The sequence below is a fragment of the Piliocolobus tephrosceles genome, chromosome 2, assembly GCF_002776525.5.
Source record: "Piliocolobus tephrosceles isolate RC106 chromosome 2, ASM277652v3, whole genome shotgun sequence".
NCBI lineage: Eukaryota > Metazoa > Chordata > Mammalia > Primates > Cercopithecidae > Piliocolobus > Piliocolobus tephrosceles.
In genome coordinates this window covers 67,324,975-67,340,653 of record NC_045435.1, presented here as the reverse complement: position 1 = coordinate 67,340,653, position 15,679 = coordinate 67,324,975, and the positions used below count along the sequence as shown (strand labels likewise).

The window sequence follows — 15,679 nt, the reverse complement described above, 5'->3', positions numbered from 1 at the left end:
GGATCACTTAAGCCCAGGAGTTCAAGACCAGCCTGAGCAACCTAGTGAGACCCCCATCTCTACAAAAACTATTTTAAAAATTAGCCAGGCATGGTGGTGCATGCCTGTGGTCCCAAATACTTGGGAGGCCAAGGTGGGAGGATCACTTGAGCCCAGGAGGTTGAGGCTGCAGTGAGCTGTGATTATGGCACTGTACTCCAGCCTGGGCAATAGAGCAAGACCCTGTCTAAAGAAAGAACAGTAAAATTGGAAGACAGCATAATTTAGAAGAAAAAAAGTAGAGTTATGAATATAGGAAAGAAATGGGACATGTCTACTCTAGCCCATTATTCTCATTTTATATACTTTATTGTATAAGTATCTGCATAAATTTAATAGCTCACACATATTTGCCACTTTTACAGGCAGATCAGTGCTTTCTTTGCCCCTTTTTAATCTTCATATTTTAAAAATGAGTCAAAACCTGGAACATAGCATTTTTACTTGCTCTTAGTTCAAAAACCTAAACTTGTCTGATTTCTGAATTTAATACTTTGTAATATTAGAATTATGACTTCAGAAGGCAGAGCACATTAAAACTATGATCAATAAATTATAGTAATTCTGAAATATGTGTGACAGAGGCTCTCTATATTTCACTGTAAACCCAACCTCTCATGAATTTTGATATGATCTAGCACAGTAATCCCTGTCTCTCATAATGAGAGAGACAATATAGTACAATCTGTGTTTCTCCTCTCCAGTGTAACTAGTTTGCAAAGTGAGACCCCGTCTCTTTAAAGCTCTACTTGCAAGCTGAGAAAGAGGCTATAAGTCTAAATGATAAAATAATTTTAATTTTATTCCAAGAATAAATTACACTGGTAACTTCCAGAAGAATTTTAAGTTCACTTTAGTAATGGAAATGATATAGAAGGTTTGCTAGCGCAGGTCATGGACACTTCTTTCCCACCCATACTATACACACGGCTTTTAATATTTTTTTAAATTTATTTTTTTATTTTTAAGACAGAGTCTTGCTCTGTCGCCAGGCTGGAGTGCAGTGGTGCGATCTTGGCTCACTGCAACCTCCACCTCCTGGGTTCAAGTGTTTCCCCTGCTTCAACCTCTTAATACAGGCGCCCACCACCACACCCAGCTAATTTTTTGTATTTTTTTAGTAGAGATGGGGTTTCACCATGTTGGCCAGGATGGTCTCGATATCCTGACCTCATGATCTGCCTGCCTGTGCCTCCCAAAGTGCTGGGATTACAGGCGTGAGCCACCGCACCCAGTCCGGCTTTTGATTTTAAATATCTTTTAATGAAAGACAATCTAAACCAAGTGATTAGAGAAATGAGATGGGGCAAATTTAGTTACAAAAGCATAAACATGCCTTCATCTCTCATCCTTTGATTTTGGTTAAGTCCTTTGATATAAATGTGAAGGTTTCTTCTAAAATGCCAAAGGTATAAAATAATGGGAAGTTCAAACTAGTTCAACTACTTCTTCAGAGAAGGAAGCAAAAAAAACAAATCTACTGTTCATCATACTGCTTCCAAAAAATTTATAGAGAATTACTGCATCCAAAAAAAGGAATAATATCTCATTAACAAATACACAAATAACAGACAAATTAACTTCTCACCTGCATCTAATTTCATGAAATATGTTGGTTTTTCAATGACAATGTCACACTTAGCATCTTCTATAGGTGTGAAGTTGAGCTGAGTATAGCTTTGTAGCTCAGCAAACCTGGAATTATGAATTGGGATATGACTTTAAACTGATTCTCCCAAACTTCCTATTACAACATTGTAACTTACGATCTGTTCATTAGGCATATTTTACCTCTAGTTGGTAGAGACACTCCTATGGACACCTGTAACTTCTAAAACTTACTGACATTTATATAGGTTGATATCAATTTTAATGTTAAGAAAAAGAACACGCCAGGTGCGATGGGTCACGCCTGTAATCCCAGCACTTTGGAAGGCAGAGGCAGTCCGATCACAAGGTCAGGAGATCAAGACCGTCCTGGCCAACATGGTGAAACCCATCTCTACTAAAAATACAAAAATTAGTTGGGCATAGTGGTGAGCGCCTGTAGTCCCAGCTACTCAGGAGGCTGAAGCAGGAGAATCGCTTGAACCCGGGAAGCGGAGCTTGCAGTGAGCCAAGATGGCGCCACTGCACTCCAGCCTGGGGACAGAGCAAGACTCCATCTCAAAAAAAAAAAAAAAAAAAAAATGACGAGGAACAAAAATGATTTTAAAATTCAGTCTTATGTGCAAGATAGTTAGATTGGAAACTTACCACACAAAGAAGATATTTATATATTGGGTTGTCTAAATAACCTACCAGTAAAAGGAGAAGACTCAAAAGATTTCCCAACGAGGCTCAAAAAGAACAATGAGCCAGAGGAACTCTTGACAGACTTCTTGGATTCTGAGAGACAGCATTCCAAGAACCACCCAGTGCCTCAGAAAGACAGCAGAGACAGCTAAGTGTCCCAGAAGAAAGGAAGTTTATCTCTTGGAAAACATCTTTGGAAGCCACACAGCACAATTTTCTTCCAAACAAAAGAAGACAATCTCAAGCATGGATCGTCTGTACCTCTTCCTTAAGATCATACCTCATGTAAAACAAATATCAAATAGATCCTTTTAAAACACAATGCCAACATAGTGTGGTGGTTTCAAACATAGGTCTACAAACTCTTTAATACCTCTGCCTTCAAGAGGAAGAAGTTAGTTCCCTCCCTTTATGAGTGGGCTGGACTTAGTGACTCACTCCTAACAGGCAGAATACAGCAGAACTGATGGTAGGACACTTTGGGATTAAGCTATACAAGTACTGTGGCTTCCATCTCAGAGCATGTACTCCCTCAGACCATGTGCTCCTGGGAAAGCCAGGAGCCATGCTGTGAGCAGCGGTAGGGAGAGGCCCATAGGATCAACACTGAAGTCCCTGGCCAAAAGGAGACAAGGCTTACAACAACAACCTGAGTGAGTTTAGCAGCAGATTCCCCAGGCCCAGGTCGAGTCTAGAGATGGCTACAGCCCTGGCCAACTCAGCCAAGCTGCTCCCAAACCCTGACCCTCAGAAGTATTGTGAGATAATAAATGTCTGTATTTTAAGCTGCTAAATTTTAGAGTGATTTGTTATACACAATAGGTAATAAATACAAATATACCCTAGGGTACACTTTGGAATAACCTGTCACACAGCAATAAGTAACTAATACAATTAAGCCCTGTGCAACTACCATGTGGCATCAAATATCAAAAAGTACCAGGAATCAAAAAGCCCAGTTGATTATAGAAACTACCTCTTGTAAAAGTCTGCTAAGTGACTTGAGAGACTGCACTGCAGACTACAAAATGCCAGATAAATGTGTGGCAGATTATTATCCTGAATGATCTGCAGCCAGGCAGTGAGGCCTCTTTAAGGGGGAAAAAAAAAAAAAAAAGGTTTGCGCAGCATGTTTTTTTTGTTTTTGTTTTTTTTTGAGACAGGGTCTTGGTCCATCACCCAGGCTGGAGTGCAGTGGTACAATCATAGCTCACTGCAGCCTCAACCTCCTGAGCTCAAGCAATCCTCCCAGCTCAGCCTCCCAAGTAGCTAGGATTATAGCGGCGTGCCACCTCACCCAGCTAATTATTTTTTATTTTTTATTTTTTAGAGATGAGGTCTCATCATGTTGCCCAGGCTGGTCTTGAACTCCTGGCCTCAAGTAATACTCCTGCCTTGACCTCCCAAAGTACTGCAATTATAGGCATGAGCTGCCATTCCTGGCCTTGGCATGGACGTATGACCTTAAAAATTAACATTATGTAAGTAACCTATGTGACTACACAGGAGTAGCAGGAGAGTTTCTTTGGGATGATGGAAGGATTCTGCATCCTGATTGTGGTGGTCCCCACCCCCGCCTCCCCCTCCCACTACCTCTACCTCTCCCTACCTACACACCCACACCTACACACATGATAAAATTTTAATGAGTGCAGGTAATTGCTGGTGAAACCTGCACAAGTTAATTCTACTGTACCAATGTCAATTTCATTGTTGTGATCATTGTGCCACGGTTATATGAGATATTATCATTAGAGGAAGCTCAGGGAATTAGACAATGTACAAGTTCTCCTTGTATTATGATATGGTTTGGCTGTGTCTCCACCCAAATCTCATCTTGAATTGTAGCTCCCATCATGGGAGGGACCTGGTGGGAGATAACTGAACCATGGGGGTGGGTTTTTCCTGTGCTATTCTCAAGATCTGATGGTTTTATAAAGGGCATTTCCCTCTGTACACACTCTCTTGCCTGCTGCCATTTAAGACATGCCTTTGTTCCTCCTTTGCCTTCTACCATGATTGTGAGGCCTCCCCAGCCATGTGGAACTGTCAGTCCATTAAACCGCTTTCCTTTAAAAATTACTCAGTCTTGGGTATATCCTTATAGTAGCTTGAGAACGGACTAATACATACTATTTTTAAACTTCTATGAGTCTAAAATTATTTCAAAATAAAAATTTTTTAAATTCAAAAAGCTGGCCAATGATGTTAACAGTCAGAGTAGCATTTACCTTTGGAAAGGGGGATGGGGGTAGAGCCTGGGAGGGAGCCTGAGGTGCGGACGATGCTCTATTTTTAGACCTGGGTAAAAGTTACATAGGTGGGTTCACTTTTTCACAATCCAAACTCTACCTTTTTCTGTATGCTTGTTACATATTTTAATATATGTGTATTGTTTTTTAAATGTGTTCCCCAAAAGACATTTTTATTTTTTAGAGATGAGGTCTCATCATGTTGCCCAGGCTGGCCTTGAACTCCTGGGCTCAAAGAATACTTCTACCTTGGCCTCCCAAAGTGCTGCGATTATAGGCATGAGCCACCATTCCTGGCCTTGGCATGGACGCTTGACCTTAAAAATTAACATTATGTAAGTAACCTATGTGACTTTGTAAGTGAATAAAACTCAGCAATCGTGAGTTAATAAAAATGGATTTTTGAGCTGATTTTTTTCTTTCATTAGCAAATAGTAAGTACTATATCTACTATTATAAACACATATTTAATTCAGATGCAACTGAGGGATTCACTCGGTTTCTACCACTTCCCAGAAGCTCATGCCAAATTATGTACAAATGAAGTAACATTTTCCATTTGAGAGTCCCCATCAATATCTGCAAGTGCCAAAAATAAAGGCAAATATTTCTGAAACAGACATGTTAAAAATGTCTTACCATGACTGCAGAGGGCTTTTGCGCTGACCTTCAGACATCAATGTACGGATGTCAAGTTGACAGTGCCCTCCAATTTCACCACTCTGGAAAAAGTCCTCCTTAAATCTGGTGTGTAACAAAACATTAAATTGAGTTCAGAAAATTTCTTCATGACCCAAGCATGTGGGTTGTAACTAAAGAGGATTACCAATTTCCAAACTCAATTTTTTAAAAGAATTCAACTATTTATAATAGAAAATTTCAAGTGTATACGAAAGTAACAGAATCATATCAGGACCTAACGTATCCACAACCCAACTTTGTGATGCAATCAACTTGTGGCCTGTCTGAGTCATCCATCCCCCATCCATTCCCCAACCCCTCTGCCATATCATCAAAAACAAATTCAAGAAATATCCCTTCAGCCAGGCTTGGTGGCTCACACCTATAATCCCAGCACTCTGGGAGGCTGAGGTGGGAGGATCACCTGAGCTCAGGAGTTTTAGACCAGCCTGGGCGATGCTGGGAGACCCCATCTCTTCAAAAATTAAAAAACTAGCCAAGCTTGGTGGTGCACTTCTGTAGTCCCAGCTACTTGAGAGGCTCAAGTGGGAGGATCACTTGGGTTTGGGAGGTCACAGCTGCAGTGAGCCATGATTATACCGCTGCACTCCAGCCTGGGCAACAGAGCTCTAAAAAAAAAAAAAAAAAAAAAAATCCCTGAATCTGAAAATATTTCAGAATTTATATTAGATGTTAACATTAACCACTTAAGTACCTGTCATGATTTCTCTTGATGTTTCTTAAATCAAGGTAGAGATTGGTTGCTCTGCAGTACTGAAGATAACGGGAACACATCAGACTTGAGTCACTCTGAAGGTTGTGCAAAAGAAAAAAATAACCCTGAGTATTAACACAGCAAAGACTCACCCAGACTTGCTAGACATGTTGACAGCATGGACGCCCTCACGTTCAAACCACACGACGTGACAAGGAAAGCTCTCCAAAGACTGCATCTGCTGAAGGATATTTTCTCCTTCCCAGCCGACCCTGGCCAAGCATACTTTTGCCAGTTTCCCACTTTTAAGTTACTACGGAGAACTCCCAAACAATCTGTCACCTCAAATTTTAAAGCCAAGAGCTGCATAGGTAGCTCAGTTCAGTTCCCTTTAAAAGAAAAAAAAGCACCCAGAAACAGTACTACTACCCCCACAGCTATGTGAAAAAGCAGCTTCCAAAAGCAAGCCAAAAGAAACAAGGAAAAATGCACACGTAAGAGACATTAAAAGCGGGGAGGGAAGTTTGCCAGTTTTAATAACAGGTACTTTCTGCAAACCGTAAAGCTTGTGGGAGACTCTATCTCAACAGCAACATGAGGGCAATATTTTCTAAATAATTGAAGAAAGGAGTTGAAGAGTCAGCTACTAGGGTCTGATTCTATTTCAACCAATCTGGGTTGTGCTGATAGCTTCAAAAACTTTTATCTGCTCTGGGTTTTATTTATCGATTTAAATGTCATTTTAATTGTTTTTCCCATAACTCCCAATGAACACAAAGCCTTAATCTTGACCTGCATGGTGTTTTGGAGTCTGTAGTTGGTAAAAGATTGCAATGGACTGAATGTTTGTGTCTCTGCCAAATTTATATGTTGAAATTCTAACCCCCAATGTGATGATATTGTTTAGAAGCCACCCAGTCTATGGTATTTTGTTATAACAGCCCAAACAACTAAGACAAGGATCATACTCTGCTAGCACAAAGCAAATCAAGGAAAACCTTAGCCAAAAGAACATTCTACAAGCCATCTTGAAAGAGGCGTGCAAGATAGGGGTTGTCATTCTTCTCTTGCCTTTTCCACGTGAATGGCTAGACTTGAGCCAAGTGTGCAAGACAGAACAGAACTCTGTTAAAGATACCCTGCAGCCGTGCAGTTTAATGGCATGCCTCACATCCTCAGGCCTCATTCTCCTTGCTAGAATGCTCAAAGCTCTATTACGTGACACCCCCCAATAGCTCTATAAAGCATATAATCAGTTTTTGAATGTGAGTAAATTTAAAAATTTTTTTAGGTCCCCAGTGTGGTTGGAGATTGGAGACCCCTGAGATGTCAGAGACTCAGGGTTCAGGATCATTGAGTTAAAGAATAGTGTACCTTAATCGTAAGTGCTTACAACTTCATCAACCTTTAAAAAATAATGCTGAGCCCTTTGCTGGGAACCAGGCCCTGCTGCACTGATCATTTTTATCTGCAGAACCTCATTTCTTCCTTACCATATGCTACATAATGGGCATGGCTTTAAGGCAGAGGAAATTGAAACAAGGAAACCTAAGTACCTTGTCCAAGACTCAGGATCTGAGTTGTAGTTGAGAGCCTGCTCTTGTATTTACTACCCCAAACCACCTCTTGACAACGTGTTTATCTGATCCACTGAGGTACAATATGGTATGGTTGAAAGTAAACTGGAAAAAACCTGCATTTTAATCCTAGATGTATAACTAATTCTAAAGGGTAGCTGTGCAATCTTGGAGAAGTTGCTTAACTCCTCTGAGGACCCTGTTTTCCACACTGATAAAGTGGCATCAGTAGTATCTGCTATAACGCTTATGAGCATCAAACCAGATAAGATACATAAAAGCTTTCTGCAAACTGTAAAGCTCTGGGCAAACATAGAGCAGTATGGTGGTGTTATATCATCTGTCCCAAACTATCTGAGAATAAATTCGTAAAGATGCAATTTATCAACTTCTCTTCTTTAGCATATGTTTGGGGGAAATATTCTAAACCTAAAAATATTTCAACTGTCTTAAAATATGACTATCTGATAAACGTGGGATAAGGAGGACAGGGTTTCCAAAGGAAAGAGAACAACCTATTTAGGAAAGTTACATAAAATTCTAAGCCAATAACTAAGTGAGAGTGAGGAATTCCTTTCATAGTGCCGTCTTATTTTTACATTACAATCTAAATGATAAATATTAAAAATCAATAATCAATAAGTAATAAAAATAAAACAGCTTGGTTGAACACAGTGGCTCACGCCTGTAATCCCAGCACTTTGGGAGGCTGAGGTGGGGCGATCCCTTGAGGTCAGGAGTTAGAGATCGGCCTGGCAACATGGCAAAACCCTGTCTTTACTAAAAATACAAAAATTAGGCCAGGCACAGTGGCTCAAGCCTGTAATCCCAGTACTTTGGGAGGCCGAGACGAGCGGATCACGAGGTCAGGAGATCGAGACCATCCTGGCTAACACGGTGAAACCCCGTCTCTACTAAAAAATACAAAAAACTAGCTGGGCAAGGTGGCGGGCGCCTGTAGTCCCAGCTACTCGGGAGGCTGAGGCAGGAGAATGGCGGGAACCCGGGAGGCGGAGCTTGCAGTGAGCTGAGATCCGGCCACTGCACTCCAGCCTGGGTGACAGAGCGAGACTCCGTCTCAAAAAAAAAAAAAAATACAAAAATTAGCTGGGAGCGGTGGCACACGCCTGTAATCCAAGCTACTCGGGAGGCTGAAGCAGGAGAATCCCTTGAACTCGGGAGGCAGAGGTTGCAGTGAGCCGGGATTGTGCCACTGCACTATAGCCTGGGCAACAGAGAGAGACTCCGTCTCAAAAATAAATAAAATTAAAATTAAATAAACAAGCTTATTTAGTAAGGAGCGAAATACTCACCATTTCCTTAGGCTGACAGAGCACATGCATCTCCTCCAGCCTCTCTCTGGCATATCCAAAGTCAGCCTGTTTCCAGAATATGTCCTCAGCTGACTCAAGAGTGTCTGTCCTATTTGCAAATAAAAATATTCTGTGGTTTTTTTCTTTTTACTTTTTTTGGACCTTGAATTTTTATTCTAAAGGTTAAAATGCTAGAGGTTCCTTATTACTTTAATTTTGTTACAGTATACTATCATAGTTTTTCCAAAACTATGCCTCACTACATGAAATTACCAAACTAAGTTATTCACAGAATTATTCCCTTATCATAAAAATATGTAACAGACATGTATGAAGTTATCCCCTGAAACTGAAGACAATGATGCATTCTTAATTACTATGTTTTCTTTACCACATTAACACTGCATGTATTAGAAGTACTAATTACACTTAATTCTCCCAGGAAGAATCAAGAGGAAACCATCCATTTATCTTAGTATACAATGGGGGAAAACATCATCTATGGTCCCAGCTGTTTCTCCCTCTGGCAGAGGAAATGACAGATATTCCTATCCCAGAGTGAAATAGTCAAGTTGAATTCATGACTGTGTAAGCAAATTAATATCTAAATGAATTACTATCTAAAACCAAAAGAACCTAGCTAGAAATTAGGGCATCAACATACACTGTATAGAAAGAAGAAGACTTGAAGAGGGTGTTCCATATGGAAACTTACCATCCCATGTCGACATAGCTGCAAACTGGGTAACCAAACCTGAACTCTGGTTTACAGGATTTCTCATAACCCCAGCAGTACTTTAGCTTTTCTAGGTGTTTCTAGAACATAAAACTTACATTGATTTCCCTTCTTCTGACATTTAGAGAAGACTCTTACATTTTTCCATTAAGAAAACAAATCATTATAGAGCATTCATATTTACATTTTATAATATGTCATCTTATCATAATAAATTTAAAACTTAGTTAGTTCTAAAAAGAGCAGTCTCAAGGTTCTTAACAATCCTCCTTCCTCATAACCCCCACCATATCTGTCCCCTAACCAAAAGTCTGGGCTTTACCTAGACGCTCAAAGACCACTTGAATTTGAATTTCTTGAAGTAGCTTAAGAAACTGCCTTTCTCACTGAGCAAGCAGATTCTAAAATCAGTCCCTAAAAGACATATAAACTGGAATTTGTGCTACCAAAGGAATCACAGCTAAAGTGAATGAATCAGCAGCTTCACTCAGCAATCAAGATCAGCAGAGACCCCACAACACATGGACAACTCTGTCACCCTTGGGAACCACCCAGCTGCTGCTGGACAAGGAGCTCAGAATGCTCTTCTGCACGGCCCCAGGAGCAATGCTGGTCTGATTCCCAAGTCTGCTTTTCCATATGCTTCCTGTGCCAGCACCATGGGAAAGGAAGTGTCTCACAATGCCCAGCTTTGATCTCTGAGGCCCTGTGAGATGTCTTAATGGGCTCCTATTTGAGACCTTTCCAACTCCTCTAAAACAGAAAGAAAGCCACAGTAACAGGCTTAATTATGTGGAGTCAGAGGCTGAGGTGTCATTACTGAAATTAAGTGCTAAGCGATCCTCTTATGTGCCATTTAAGAAAGAAGAGGTGTGAAATTCTTTAGTTACTTTAAACAAGATGTTCTTTCCTGCATAAAATCTAATTGCTTCTTTACAGAGTTTACAAATAGTATTGGCTACTTGTTTTAGAAGTGATTTAGATTTTAAATTTCTCTCTTACAAATGGGACATAATTTTAAGCAGTTTAGTCACTTAGAAGTATTATATGAAACTGAAACAATGATTAACTTATACAGTGACAACCAAAAATTAGAATTCTACCTTCAGCTTCAGGTTATAAAGCAGAACCAGTAAGCCAGTCAAAATTGCATCCTCATAAAAATAAGGAAAGAAGAAATAATACCTACCTTATATGGACAAAGAGAGTCTTTCTTACAGGCAGTGGCAATATGCCTATTGTTGTGCAAAAAGAAGGGAATGTGCTCCTCTGGCAAGCGGATGCTGGCATAGTTATACAGAGGTTCGCCTGGAATGCTGTGTGTGTTAGGAGGAGCTTCATTCTGATCACTCAGTGGGACTTCATGAAGTAAGACTCCAAAGACAAACAACATTAACATAGCAACCTGTAAACCTAGAGATCAAATTGAAGACATCTTTGTTAACAAATTTCCTTTAAAAGCCAAAACAACAACAACAACAACAAAAGGGTCAAGAGCTAAGTATAATTACAAAGCACTTTGCTATCCCACTGAGTAATGCTCCTTTATTAAATTTTCTTTTAGCACTTGCTTGGTGCCAGGCACCACATTAGCAAATGGGTATACAGAGGTGAACAAAACAAGAAAGAGCCTGGCTCTCATGGTGCCTTTAAGCCTAGTACGACTGTCATAAACAAGCAATCAAATAAATAAACAACTTCAGCTGATGACTGGATCCGTGACTTAAACCAACTAGGGGCCAGCAAACTTTTCCTGTAAAGGAGAAGCAGTAAATATTTTTGGCTTTGCCAGACATAAGATCTCTGTGGCAACTACACAATGCCTCTGTCCAGAAAGTAGCCATGGTCTATTATAAAAGAATGGATGAGGCTGTGTTCCAATAAAACTTTTTAACTTACAAAAATTATGGAAGGGCTTGATAGGATCCAGTTTAGTGATACCCGAAATAAAATAAAGCAATGTGATAGACAATGTAGCATGGTGGTTAAGAACCTGAACCTTTAAAGCTTAACCACCTGCATTTGAATCACAAATCTGCAGCTTCCCAGCTGTTAAGACTTGAACAAGTTACTTAACCTTTCTGCACCTAAGCATTCCCCATCTCTAAAATGGAAATAATAATAAACCTTCGTCGTAGAGCTGTCGTGAGTTAAATGAGTTAATTATTGGTAAAGTGTTTAGAAAACTATCTGGCACACACTAAATGCTATGGAAGTGTTTATTAAATAAATGTTTAAAGCCATATGGGGCAGAAAAGGGGCCCAAATAACATTGGAGCTGAGAGCTGAATGATGAGTAGGGGGAAAAGCATCGGTGAGAGAGCAAAGGGAGTGGGATGGCTCCAAGCAAGCGTGTGTCTGCTGAATAAAAAATTATAATCACAATCAAGGTGTGAGCACAATGTTCCAGGAGCTCTTCTGAACCCAGGATACAGCAACGAAGGTGCAGTCATGAACTAAACTCCTTGCCCTTATGAAGCTTACATGCTAGTAGGTATAATAATTAGCTATGATAATAGCTAAGACTTAGAAACTCCAGGAGTGATATTAAGCAGTCTGCGTCAAAGACTGTGCCCTTAAACTCTCCCTTCACGCCTCTACACTGTGAACACTGACACTGGTCACAAACCTCACTGCACTTCTAACTCACCCAGTAAGTGTTAAATCTCTTAGACCAGATTTCTCCTATATATCCCAGACAATGATCCTGCCATTCTCAAGTCACTTTAGTGGGATCTTTGTTCTATTTTTTGTTTTGTTTTGTTTAAGTGGTCTTTCCACTGGATGACAGAGTCTTAATATACATTGGATGTTCATCAGCTAGGACTGCTGTTTCCTGGGTCATACTGGAAAACCCATGTTTTGAAACTAGTCTTCATTGATTATGGCTGTGAAGATGGAGCCTTTAGAAACAGACTGCAGGCCCAATGCGGTGGCTCATCCCTGAAATAGCAGCACTTTGAGAGGCCGAGACTGGCAGATAAGCTGCTTGACTCCCTGGGTTTGAGATCAGCCTGGGCAACATGGTGAAACCCGGTCTCTGCTAAGAATACAAAAAATCAGCTGTAGTCCCAGCTGAAGTGAGAGGATCACTTTAGCCTGGGAAGTCAAGGCTGCAGTGAGTAGTGATCTCGCCACTGCACTCCAGCCTGGGCAACGCAAGGGAGACCCTGTCTCAAAAAAAAAAAAAAAAAAAGAAAAGAAAGAAAAATGGAAATTGACTGCTATGTTCCATCAAACCTCAAGTTCCAAGGCCATGGAATTCTAAGTGAACAGTGGGGACACCCAGAAGAAACCCTTTTTCCCCCATTTTTCCCCCTGGAGTAGTTAAGTACTGTGGATCTTCACTTTGGTAGCCCTCAAGAGTATGGTGTTATCTGCTGTAAATCTGATCTGAATTATAATAATATTTTCACTTGGGGCTTTTACCCAAGAATGAGTTGACAGTAGTGTTATAAAAATTTAAAAACACATATTCATAGTAACAACGACTCTACTTAAAATAAAAATATTTACCTCTTGAATCCTCAGAACCACTCAGAAGCTTCTGTGATGTTTCAGGTCTCTAAAACCTGTCAGAAATGAAACATATTACCTTAAAAGGATGCTAAAGTAAACTTGATCATTCAGGTGATGTTGTGAATTAAAGGAAATATTAAGAAAGAAAATAATGTAACGGGATAACCCTAAGCCAGAAGGCCTGGCCGGTATGGTGCGCTTTCTTTTCCTTAATGAATACCACACTGCTAACCGAGTTCACAGGCACCACCCCCAACACAGCAACTCTGACCAGATTCCAATGGGGAACAGGAGGAGGTGGCCCACTTTCTACAGGCATCCACTGGAACTGGCCAACAGGATACTTAGTGGATCAAACATTCTCAGGAGCAAACAACTTTCCCATTCTCACAGCAGTAATCCCTGTTGGCTGAATCACAGCGCTACCCACCTAGAGTGGCGAGCCTGAGGGTTCCCAGGCCTTCCTATTTTTTGAATTGTCCTTCCCGGTAATAAAGTCATCGTTATGACCAAGCCCTGACCCTTGTTATCCAAGTCCATTGTCCTCCAGTGAGCTCTGGCCATCACTAAACTCACCGATCAGTTGAGAAGTAACGCTCAGGCGATGGAAAAAATCTAAAGACGCAGATCAGAAAGCTGGCTTCTGGCGACGGCATGTACCCACTTGCATAAGGCGGGTGGGTGTGGCTGCGGGGCCTGGCACAAAGCCTTCCTGGTGTCGGTCCTCCTGCAAGGCCCGCGGGGATGGGTAGCTGCACTCCTCCAGCACAGGGACGCTTTGGTGGCCAGGCTACTTTTCCTTCAGCTCAAAGCAGCTGGACTCACTCCACTCCAGAAATCCTTGATTCGATTTCCACAGGCCTAATGAGGGAGGAAAAAAGGGAAACATCTGAAAGATGATGGATAGGAGGCAAAACCTGGGGCTGACACAGCGGGAGAAATGGGGCAATGTTGCAGAGCGACAAAGCTTGGAAAAGTTTAAAGAAGGCAGTGGGCAAATGGAAAGTTCAACACCTGAGACTCCGAATGACTCCTCAATGGCTGGCCCCCACTTGAGCCAAAAAGTCTCTCGGCGGGTGCCAGGCAGGGCTCAGGAAGTGCTCGGCTGCCCGAGAGCCCAGCTGTCCGCTTGAACGTCAGTCCCGGCCCAGGGCCGAGGGGTCAGCGGCGAGCGCCCCGCCGCGGCTGAGACGACGCGCTGGGATTCTGGACCGTGGGTGCTGCCAGGGGCTGCTTTGGGGGCGGAGATCTCCCGGGTCGCCGGCCACCCTGCACCGCGGCGCCCCGGGTCCGCAGAGCGCCTGGGAGGGGTCCCGGGGAGCGGCTCCGCCCCGGCTGGAAACCTGGTCAACGCGGCTAGGGCCCGGGGCCCGCCTGCGCTCCGGACGCAGGGAAGGGGCCGTGCGCCCGGGGCCGGGGAGGGCCAGGATCGGCTTCCGACGCCCGCCTCCCGGCCCGCAGGGAATGGGAAGGCGCTGGCTGAGTGAGTGCGCAGGCTACAGCCCTCCGGGAAGCCGCGCCGGGAGCTGGAACCACCCGGGGCAAGAGCGGCGCAGAGCGCGGCCGCGGTGGGAAGGAGAGCGGGAAAAGGCTCGGCAGACTGCGGGCGAGTCCCACCTGGAGCCGCGGCAGCCGTGACTACCGAGGAGGAGGCGGAGGAGACTGCGGCTGTTGCAGAGGAGGGAGTCGTCATAACCGGCTACTGCCGCTCACCGGAAACCTTGGGCGCCGGAGCTGGGCCAGGGGGCGCCAAGGAGCAGCTGGGACACCTTGGCCAGCCGGCGCCGTGGGCGGGCTCGGGCCCCGCAGAGACAGGACCGGACGATACCCGGGAGGGCCAGGGCGCGGGGCCCGACGCGCGGAGCGGCTTCAATCCGGCTAGCGGCCTCGACCCGGAGAGCGCGGCAGGGAGGTGCTCAGAGTGAGGGAACCATCTGCCTTTCGTGGCGCTCTGCCGCGAAGGTTCGCGCGAGTCCGCCAGCTCCCTCACCAGGGCCGGAAAGACCCGCGGCACGTGCCGGAGCCGGACGTCCATGTCCATCGCAGCAGCCGGCGCCTCCTTGAGCGAGAGCGTTAAAGCGCTCAGAGGATATTAGGGCCTGGTGGGTAGAAAACCTGACCGTTCTGCTTGCACTGTGGCGGATTTTTACTTTTGTCTTATTTGAGGCAGAAGTTGCCCCCCTAACTTCCAAATTTGAGGACTGAACATTGTTCACCGAATACACTTTGTGATGGTGAGGATATTTTGGAGCCAACACACATTTTAAAAACAGTGTAGTTTTACCTATCTGTAAACGCATCAAGTTCAAGTACTACTCTGTGGAGTTTAATTTTTATGGTTTTATTAATTTACTTTATTACTGGTTATTTATAATTATTTGAACTCCCATTCCCCCATTGTCGTTTCCTCTAAGCTCCCCCAGGCCTAGTATTCCATCTACAGCACAGTAGAGTTGATCATTAGTGACTAACGTTGAATATGAAGGTGATGCCTTCAAAATAAACATGCTCAAATGCATCAAGTCACCAGAAGTTAAGTAATATCATAAGGA

At 43.0% G+C, this 15,679-nt stretch overlaps 1 protein-coding gene across 2 annotated transcripts in view; it reads right to left on the bottom strand.

The window, feature by feature from the left end:
• Positions 1 to 14,891, bottom strand: part of EOGT (EGF domain specific O-linked N-acetylglucosamine transferase) — a 37,671-nt gene extending 22,780 nt beyond the window's left edge. Inside the window, exons 1-9 of one of the 2 annotated variants that reach the window (XM_023200246.3) lie at positions 14,745 to 14,891; positions 13,704 to 13,988; positions 13,125 to 13,180; positions 10,798 to 11,021; positions 9,588 to 9,688; positions 8,873 to 8,981; positions 5,983 to 6,077; positions 5,226 to 5,330; positions 1,628 to 1,734 (exon numbers count right to left, since the gene is read on the bottom strand). In XM_023200246.3, coding sequence (XP_023056014.1) covers positions 1,628 to 1,734; positions 5,226 to 5,330; positions 5,983 to 6,077; positions 8,873 to 8,981; positions 9,588 to 9,688; positions 10,798 to 11,007 — 727 coding nt within the window. In that variant the 5' untranslated portion in view covers positions 11,008 to 11,021; positions 13,125 to 13,180; positions 13,704 to 13,988; positions 14,745 to 14,891. The remainder of the gene's footprint in view (positions 1 to 1,627; positions 1,735 to 5,225; positions 5,331 to 5,982; positions 6,078 to 8,872; positions 8,982 to 9,587; positions 9,689 to 10,797; positions 11,022 to 13,124; positions 13,181 to 13,703; positions 13,989 to 14,744) is intronic. The other variant, XM_023200253.3, reaches the window with a different exon arrangement.
• Positions 14,892 to 15,679: the final 788 nt, after the last annotated feature.